Source organism: Mytilus trossulus, chromosome 2 (assembly GCF_036588685.1).
Source record: "Mytilus trossulus isolate FHL-02 chromosome 2, PNRI_Mtr1.1.1.hap1, whole genome shotgun sequence".
NCBI lineage: Eukaryota > Metazoa > Mollusca > Bivalvia > Mytilida > Mytilidae > Mytilus > Mytilus trossulus.
The window spans coordinates 45,937,318-45,947,782 of NC_086374.1; the positions used below are offsets into that span (position 1 = coordinate 45,937,318).

Here is a 10,465-nt window from a genome sequence, read left to right on the forward strand (position 1 = left end):
TTCCGTTACAACTTCTTGAAGGATTGAAGAAAATCAATGTTTATTGTTTTACAATCGTCCACTCTTTCTGCAACTGCACTTAACTACTAATTATTCATTCCTATCATACTTCGTAGATAATTTGGTGAAAAACAAAAAAATATTTGTGCGCTAGAATAGCAATGACCTACAGTGAACTATATATATGTGTTATATCGTCATATTTTGTATTTCCTCATAAATAGTATACCAATTTTAAATGAAGATCGTTCCTGGTGTTTCGTGTACATGTATATCCCTTTAACCAAGCTTTAATGTTGACCATTGACCTCAGTAAACCCGCGTCTCCTGATTAACAACATTAAATATTGTCTATATAAGGTTTAATGAGGTTTGCTTTTTCTGTAATGTGATTATAAGGTAATAAATAACAAACCTGACCTTTCATTGATAGGGTCATTGGCAGTCACACCAAACCTTAAATGGGAGTCGACCTCTTGCTTTCATCTTGATTCTGACTAGAAAATTTCAAAGTATTTTAATCTTTACTTAAAGTTACAAGATTATGTCAGCTGTTGAAATGTGTGTACTTTTATGTTGAAACAACTATAAGAATTAGTTCTGAACTTATGAAAACTCTTAATTAAATGCTTAAAAATGACTTAACGGATTTCAATTTTGAAAGATTTTGAGGAATATTGAGTACTAGTATATATAGGACATATATAAGAATTACGACATTCTTAACCAAAATTGAAGTCTGTAAGATACAAACTAATTCATTTTGTTAAAGGATATACGTTGTATTTAAAAACAAGTACAAGTTGCAATAATTATAATTAAATCTGACTTTCACATCAATAGAAAGGGCTGATTAGCTCATTGATTTCATAGCTATATCAGAGACATATAATACATTGTATTATATGTCTCTGGCTATATATAAAATTATTGATAAGTCTTTGAAGCATATCATTTTTGCTGTGTTTCATCAACTTTCGAATGTTGTTCTCCTTGGTAAAACAAGTTCAGAGGAAATTTGTCATAATCCATTCCTCTTTTCTGTTAACATTAGCTTGTATTGCCTGGACAGTTTGTTTGAGAAAAAAGAGAGCACATGTAGAAAGGTCTCGCAGATCATTGATAGCATGTGAATAGTCCTTAGTAAAAAGCTTAACTTCAAGTATCATATTAACTTAACATCATCCAAAAAAAATGAGGCCAAGGTCAGATAAATAAAGCAGGCAAAATATATGTACACCTATCAATCATTCCATACACAAAAATAGTTGACCTATTGCTAATAGTATCTAAGACAAAAACTAACCGAAGAAAATTTAACATTGAACAATATATGAAATGATGACAGGGTCAGAAGAAACATGCCAGACAGACATGTTCACCTTACAATCATTCTTTACACAAAATATAGTAGACCTTTTGCTTATAGTATCTGAGGTATGGACTTAAGTAAGAAATATTCACATTGTTCACTTATCCATGAAATGAGGTCAAGGTCAAATAAAAGCTATCTGACAAGAATGAGGACCTTGCAATGTACACAAATATAAAACATATTCATCCTTTAAAATCCTAATAAGACAAAAAGTCTGAAAACTAAAAATCTTAGGATATTTTATAAGTAGTCACTGAACCATAAAAATGAAATCAAGGACAATGGACATGTGACAGAAGGAAACTTTTGAACATAAGGCATCTATATACAAAGTATGGAGGATCCAGACCTTCAGAAATTTTAAGCTTTTTAAAGAAGTAAGTAAACATCCCTGCCACCATCACTGCTGTAGGATCACTATCTCTATGTGCTTTTGCAACAGAAATCTCATACTCTATAACAAATTGTCATGTCACACAGAAAATGGTATCATACTTTTTTTTATAGATTTGACTGTTTTTTTCCGGTTTGAATGATTTTACACTAGAAATTTTTGGGGACCTACATAGCTTGCTCTTCAATGTGAGCCAAGGCTCCATGTTTAAGACTGTACTTTGACCTTTAATGGTTTACTTTTCTAAATTTTGACTTGGATGGAGAGGTGTCTCATTGGCACTCATACCACATCTTCTTATATCTATCATATTTTTTTTCTTCTTCCAGGTTTGTTCTGATGCAGTTGGGCTATTAGTCCCATAATGTACTACAAAGGTCCAGTAATTAAGACTTATCATCTTATGAACAAACTGACCAAAGAACAAAGAGTAATGTATTCATAATCAATTATGCTATACCATTGAAGAACTAATAATAAGATATTTAAATCTAATGACACTTGTATTTTTTTTTATTACAGAATTATTAAAATTATGACACATAATTTAAAATAAATGGCAGTGTATCAAGAATCACAACATTTAAAACATTTTAAATAATATAAAAAGAACACATACATGAAATGGTCATTTTAATGTATCATAATGCAAACTGGTCAATTTACCATGATTTTTTACATACATTTACTATACATCCATTCACCATTCAATTCAAATAATTTTTTCATACTATGATTTATGTAACTGTATTCTGATTATTTGTAAACTCCAAATTAATGCTTTGTAATATCAGAAATTACAGAATTAATGGGAAGGATATGAAAGTAACTCTTTCTGATTCTTTTTTCTACAAACTCATTTTCCAGTCGTTCCTCCAAATTTATTAATGAATATTATAGTCAGCACTAACATTAGAAAATCATTTGACCTGTTTCTTTTAGGTCAAACTTATAAATAAAACTTATTAAGAACAATTTTATGATACTTCAATTCTTGTATTCATTAAACAGTAAGAGAAATTTCTCATAGCTTATGCCCTAGTGGAGAATCATACTATTGGGTTTTTTTTCTACTTCTTTTACAAACTAGTTTTGGTTCAACCTTTCAACTATTTAATAGTCAATATAGTCTATGATATTCAGATTATTAAAAGAACCTTCTTCTCTCTTTACCAGGCTAATATTTCACATACAGGAAACCAGTTTGGGGGTGATTGCATTTCACAGCACTTTCCTTAGGACCTTGAACTTTTGAACTCAAAAGATTTTTTCTTACCTTTAAATCCAATTCAATAAATGGGAGATAACTCAAAAAGAAATTTAAATGCAGAAGTAAACCATTATAGTTATCTCCCATCCTTTAAAAGTTTTTAATGGGTAAAGACATTGGTCAGATTTTCCCATAGTATCAGTATCCTGTTCATGATTGAAATGATAAATGAGTTAATTCAATAGACACCTCCAACCTGGCTATGAATATGCAGTGATTTGCAGAGTTAACATCCAATCAAACCTTGTAGAAGCATACTAAGGATTGAACACTTTTGGCATTGAAGGGAAATAAAACACATTTTTAAAGAAATTTAACTGGATGTGAAACAGAAAATTTGTCGAATAAAAATATTTGATAATTTAATTTGGTACATGTTTTTATCAAATTTTTGACCTGTTTTTTTTTGGATAAACAATTAAATCTGAATAAAAGTTCCAAATATGAATACATGTACCTTAAAAAAAAAAAGCTATTGTTTTAGCGACCTGATGTTTACCAGTACATAATAGCATTTGTGATGTATTTGCAGATATCATTTCCCAAAAACTTAACAAAATCTTCTGTAGAAACATACATATCCTTCATGAAAAATACAACAATACAATATGACATTTGACTTAAAAATCATCCATGCTGTTATGCATTCTGAATAATGTCTTTGTCTGGGTTTTTATTCTTTGGTTTTCCTCTGAAAAACTTGCTGTTATTGGGATTTTCTGGATGTCATTTTTCTTTGCCTACTTCTACATTAAAATATATATATATATAAATAATTTATTTGACATTTTGAAAAATTCCAGCTTATTCAAATATTGTTTGTTGAATCTTAATTTTCCTGCACAAACCAATTTTGTAAAACATTCTGTGCTCTTATCGAGTGATGATTATTTCAACCTTTTATTTGATTAGACTGTCCTGAATCTATTTCCGTCATGACACAATAACAGTATTCATGCATTTTATTACAAAAGTGTCTATTTTGAAACAAGTTGGCAATCATTTACTGTTTTATTGTCTTTTTATAATTCAAATTTTTGTAATGAAGTTGAAAACTATATTTTTTTTTTCATTAGGTAACAAGTTCATATATTGTAAAAAAATAACATCCTTTATAAATCATTCAAGCTATCATTGTAGATTGAGTTGGATCATAATAATTATTCATCAACATTCTGATTAATTGCACACTTACCTGGCTTCAGTTCTAGATGAAGTATATTCAAACCACATGACATGAGGAATTAAAGTAGAATCTCGTAACATAAAAAATTCTCCAACAGGACTGAAAATTAAGATCAGAATGTGTTATTAAATTCCCCTAACAAATCATTTACCTTCTCAGGCCATTTTTAGAGCTATATATGGTTAGTCTAAATGATATATAGAGGATGAAGAAGTTTAAATTTAATTTTGACCTTATCATGGTGAAATATCTTGATAGCAGGAATAATTAGTTGACAGAGGCAGAAAGATTTTTTAATTTTCTGTCAGAAATCGGACCAAAAAAAACCCATCTATGAACATAAGTAAAAATAAATGATTATATATTTTTATATATTTGATTCTATTAGAACGATTAACAAGTTTAACCATAAGAATTTTGAATAACAAAACCATTCTTGAATATTCATCTTTTTCTGTTATAAAGATATGCTTTCTATTGCTAGTTTCAAATATAGAGCTATAATTATATTGATTTTTCTGATTACACTACATGTATTACTTACTGAGCAGCTAAAGTTGGAAATAAAGGAGTTAAAACAATTTGTACAACACCAAACCATACAGCTCCTAGAAATAACCCCATTAAAGCACCACAAGATACTTGGAAAAATGTATGGTAGGCTAAATACACCCTGAAAATAAATAAAAAGAAAATGTTAAATTTAAGATTTCAGAATGGAAGACTGAAATATTGTAAATGTACTGCAAATTCATTATTATTTGTTGAATACCAAATTCTTGTGGATTTCGTAGGTTCAGATGAATAACAAAACAAACTTTTCAACGAATTAACTAATTTTCAAAAGGCTAGTATGCAGACTTCGCCAAAAATCACGAAATCAAATATTCATGAACATGTAAGTTTTCCTTAATTAATGAACATTGGTACCAAGGAAAAGTAAATGAATCCACAGAATTCTTTTTGTTATACAGGTACAACAATTTATGTTGTTTGCCAAACACTTTGTAGTTTTAATTTTAAGTTTCTAATGTTTCAACTTTCTCATTATAACTTGTAACCCCTTTTTGTATTTTACCAAGCTACCCATTAGCAATTTTGAACTGCAGTCCATAAATTTATCACCATTCTTAAAATTCAGTCTCAAATATACCTCCTTCTGGTGAATATTGTTTTTAAAAACCTATTATTTTTATGTCAGCAACCTGACAAAAATGCATAAATTTATGCTTTGTAAAAAGCCAAGTTAATTTTTTTTTTTTAATTTTGTCAAATGTAATTTAAAATATTGTGTATTGTGAAACCAGCTTTCAGTATAAACTGTGCATACTCCATGTACTCTTTCAATCTGTATGTTTGTTTTGTTTTTTTGTTAGTTTTCTTTAGTGTGCTTAATTCCTACTCAATTAAATGAGCCCTTTCACAGGTTTACCTAATTTGTTCTCAAGTTGTGCTGATGCCCTATTATGTCAGGTATGAGGAGGTCTGAGCCCTCACATAAAAGTATAACCTGCCACATTCATGACATTATTCATGGGTCTGACAAAAGTCATTTACCTATTTAGTAGTTATTAGTTGTTATTTAAGACTCTATTTGTTTATAAGCACAAATCAGATGGTTGGTTTTGTCATCTGAATTGTCTGAATTGCGTTATTTTTGCAAAAGCCAGCAACTTTAAATGGTTCAATAACATACAGTATGTTGAAGACTGTATGAAAGTGTTATATACATGTAGTTGCTATAAAGTCCAATGGTCTCTAGTGGATTGTTGTCTCTTTGGCATGATATCACATCTACATTTACAGCCTTTAACAACGAACAAAATGCATACTTGCTTTTCAACTTCAAATTTTATTTGGTCTTTTTAACTTTTTAGGATTTGAGCGTCACTGACGAGTCTTTTGAAGACGAAATGTGCATCTGGCGTAAATACAAAATTTAGTCCTGGTATCTATGATGAGTTTATTGATTAATGCTAGTTTAAATAGTGTATGCTTTTAGTAAAACTGATCTGAAACTGATCTGATCATTATGCCTTAAATAATATCAGCTCTAATTGGAACTTACCTACTATAAAGAACTAAAGAAGATACAAAAAAACAACCTATACTTGTTATATACTTCCATAAATCATCTACCCAGTTACTATTTCTGTATACTCTGTAATAAAGAATGATACAAATTTTAAACACTAACATAGAAATGATAGAAGCTAACCTTTTATAATTGAAGTAGCAATTGTTCAGTGTCGATTAAGTATCATGTTGATTGTATATATACAAATGAAGATAAAAATATAAATAGTTCTATAAATTTTCACCCATTAAAAAAAGATTGTCATTGGTCATCTTAATGAGATTGGGCAGTTTCCGCGAAAGTGAGAAAAACAATTGGGGATGACCAATGACAATCTGTTTATCACTCTTTTGCCTATGATGATGTTGTTGTTTACATTGACAAGGGTATGTGCTCCTTGGTTTGTAGCTATATATTTTTTTTATCATTCTACTTTTTAAGTTGTTAATGTTAAATTTTGATAATTTTAACACTTGTGATCATTTGTTTATGTTCTTAATTCTTTTAAATACTTGAAAATCAAATCCCTTCCGCAATGGTTAATTTTTGCATTGTTTTCCCATATGAATAAACCCTCACCTTATAAATAAAAAGAAAACCATATATGTAGAAAAGAACCAAGCAAACTGTGCATGACTTGATGGCATTCCATATTCTGTAAATAATGTCTGTCTTCCTGAAAATATTGATAAAGATGATTACAGCACAAAAACATTATTCATCAAACAATGTTAGATATTTAAGCTACATGTAAATCAAATGTGAGCATGACGTACATAGAGATCTTCTGTGAAGCACAAGAGCCTCTCACATTGCAATTTTGTCTTTCAATAAAACTATCACATGTATTAATGAATAATTTTTTTATTGAAACCTAAATAAAATTGATGAGAACTGTCCTATAGAATTAAATAACAGAAAAATGTTGGTTTGGCTGATTTTCAAAGCAATTTTCCAAAACTACAATGTACATTTACTTATAAAACAGTTAACCAGAACAGATAATTACAAAGTCCATAACATTTAAATAAGAATTCTAGGTATCCTTTGATAAATCTTACCTATTGTAGTATACATTTTGTAATTACACACTATAAGAAAAAGTTTTGACTTTATGCAGTCTTCACACTCTAGTTTTGAAGGCACAGGCCAGGTGGGCCTTTGGTTTAGAAATTTTACCTTAACACCTTAACTTCCCGTTCCAATGATGTAGACATTTGCAATAATTGGCACATCTTCTGAATTTTATATACATGCTCCTTAAAAAACTGAACATTTACCATGAATATATATGCCTTAACTAAAAGTTAAAACAAGTAGAAGCATGTATTGTCAAACAAAAGAAAACACCCTTCATGTTTACCTGTTGAAATATATACCATAATTAAAATTTGAAGAGACTCAACATTTTTAATTTCATTTGTTTAAATCGGCAGTGCATTAGAGTGAAATTAATTTCTTCCTGGTGTTTTCATCAATGTAGCATAGAGGGCGTTAGGTTTTCAGGCTATAAAATTTTTTTCGCAGTATTTTATTGCCCATTTATTTATTCAGCACGCAACTGTCGATCTGTACAGTTGAATTTCGGTAAATTTTACTTCTGGTTAAAAGTTTATTCAGCTTTAGATTTGAAGAGTTTTTTGTTTGATACTGATGTTTGAATTATATATAATAGGTTTATACATGTATATATGTATGATTATGAATAACGTTTATTTCATATCAAATATAGAGCATTGGCGTTGTCGTGCGGATATCCACTTTACAAAGTCTAAAGTTGGCATTTATGGCGTGTACATGTATATACAGAGTGTTTATATATATTTGGTACAAGTATTGTTTATACTTGGATATTTGGTTTTGATGTCTACATTGATGGGTTGTTTATACCAGGAGAATATATACTGGTGACCATATATCAAATCACTTTCACTTTAAAAAGCTGGGTTACAAAAGTTAGCTATATATAGAGATGCTTAAAAACATAATACTGAAACAGATTTATAATACATTTACTACAAAGCATAATTTTTTGACTCATGAAAATAAGAATATCATGAATATTCTGCTCACAAAAATAAGTTGGTAAACATTTATTTTCAATGTTATTTAAAAAAGATGGCCTGCTTATTGGATGTTTAAAAAAATCATTCCCCCTCCCCTCCCCGTTTTACAATCAATTATAGAACAGTTCTAAATTACCTCTCAATGGTCTGTGTTCCCTTATTACATGTTTTAATACTAAATTCAACACTTCATTCAGGAGTATACCAATAAAATATGAAATCTGAAACATATTAAAATAGAAAGATTAATCAATATATGATAGTAATGTTTTGAAATGATTAAAATGTCAGCTGGAACTAACCCTTTTGCACTTATTTTTATTAAACTGGAGATTTCAAAGAGCCTGCACCACTTATTTCAATATTTGGCTTAACAATATTGAAACAACATTGATAAAGGAAGTATTTCATTTATTGTTGCTATCTAGATATATTATTCCACTATTTACCCAAAATTACTTTTGAATTAACAGTCTTAAAAAATGAATAGGAAATAAAGAATGCATGCGTTTTGGTTACAAGCATTATCATGAGCCTGAATTTCAGTGGTTGTTGTCTGTAATATAAGTTTTTAAGTGTATATGTTGTGTACAATTTCATTAATCAGACTGTTTTCAGGTTGCAAGTCATTTAAATTGTTTGACATTTTGTCATGGTGGATCTATTGTCATGTTTGTAGCAGTCCAAAATAGTAAAGGTTACCTCAATTGTTGAAGGCCATATGGTGAAATATGGCACATGAAGTAACTTTCATCCATGTCTTTTGACTCTAGTGGAAATTTATCTCACTAACAATTAATCATTATCCTTTTAAAAGTGTGTAAATCTGACCAAAAGCTAATTTATTCCATTTCCATTTGATACACAGATGTGTTATATCTTGATACACTACAGCTAAGTTAGATTTTGCTATGACCAACCCCACACAATGGATATATTGATGGGCAACATTTCTAGCCTTGCCCACTATGCTTAATCTATTGAAAAAAACAGATATACCAGGTAAGTATTTGTAATCCATATTTTTACAAAAAAAAAAGAGAATAAAGCTACATGTAGAGTGGTGACAGATGGATTGTCCACTGTAGGCAGGTGGAAAAAGCAAAATCCACAAGGACTGTTGTGTATGAACCCAATTCTGACATGTACATATGTGCTTACCGTGTGTAAATCACGTCTAAAAATAATGAGAGCAGCAAAGCCAACACACACAAAAATTGGAACCAGACTAAACCATGCTAAAACATATCCAATCAAATCTCCTGAAACAGAAATATGAAAAAGTTATAATTACAATGAAAAATCGCATTTATAACATGGGATAGACTGTAAAATTTCATTCTTAGAAAATTCAATTATTCTTTGTCATTTTAAAAAAAGAAATAAATAAAGAGCTTGACATGCTACAATTTTTGGCGCCAAAACAATTTCTTGGCTGAACACCACTCCAGAACTATTAACTTTTTCACTATTTGTCCTCCACTAGTGGACACAAATTTAGGTTACCGAAAAAAAATTGACGTCACAATAGAAAACAACTATTAAAAGTCACTATGGATAAGTGGTTGTTATATGAAGTCAAAAGTTCAAATGGCCCAGATTCTCAGGGTCAAGCGAAACAGATTTCCAAATAGTGAAAAGATGTACTGTGCCTGTCAGACATGGACTGGACCTCAGAACAAATTTAAAGGATCTTCAATGCAAAATTATTAGGCATGATAATGTTACATGTACCAACTTTCTCATTGGACTTCATAATTTTGTAAATAATGATATGATTATCTGCAATTTGGGATAATGTAGGCATTAATGTATCAATCAATATTGTTAATTTATGGTCCTGAATTCATTTTAAACGCAATGGTGCAGTTTTTCATAACTGACATTAGCCCATAACTAGACCTTTTGGATATTCCACATGAGTTAAGGATATAGACTTCCATTGTATGGTTTGTGTGCTACTTTCTGTGACATCAGGTGCCAAATTTCCAGTGTTGACATCTGCCATATTGACCGGAAATCGATTGCAACGCAAGCAGCATCCAACCGACAAATCGCCAAAAGAATGCTATTGATTGGTTAAAAACAAAACGAAAG

At 29.9% G+C, this 10,465-nt stretch overlaps 1 protein-coding gene across 1 annotated transcript; it reads right to left on the reverse strand.

The window, feature by feature from the left end:
- Positions 1-2,259: 2,259 nt before the first annotated feature.
- LOC134707367 (dolichyldiphosphatase 1-like) lies at positions 2,260-10,444 on the reverse strand. Its single transcript, XM_063567073.1, has 8 exons — positions 10,271-10,444; positions 9,530-9,630; positions 8,505-8,589; positions 6,882-6,978; positions 6,294-6,386; positions 4,770-4,898; positions 4,235-4,324; positions 2,260-3,785 (listed from the first exon to the last, which is right to left on the reverse strand). Exons 1-8 carry the CDS (start codon positions 10,374-10,376, stop codon positions 3,746-3,748), a joined length of 741 nt encoding a protein of 246 aa, XP_063423143.1. The 5' UTR covers positions 10,377-10,444; the 3' UTR covers positions 2,260-3,745.
- Positions 10,445-10,465: the final 21 nt, after the last annotated feature.

Coding starts and splice junctions, on each gene's coding strand:
- LOC134707367 (XM_063567073.1), bottom strand. CDS start 10,376: ATGGCAGATGTCAACACTGGAAATTTGGCACCTGATGTCACAGAAAGT. Junction 6,979..8,504: donor GGAACACAGACCATTGAGAG/GTAATTTAGAAC, acceptor CAATATTTTCAG/GAAGACAGACATTATTTACA. Junction 3,786..4,234: donor TCATCTAGAACTGAAGCCAG/GTAAGTGTGCAA, acceptor ATTTTAATGTAG/AAGTAGGCAAAGAAAAATGA.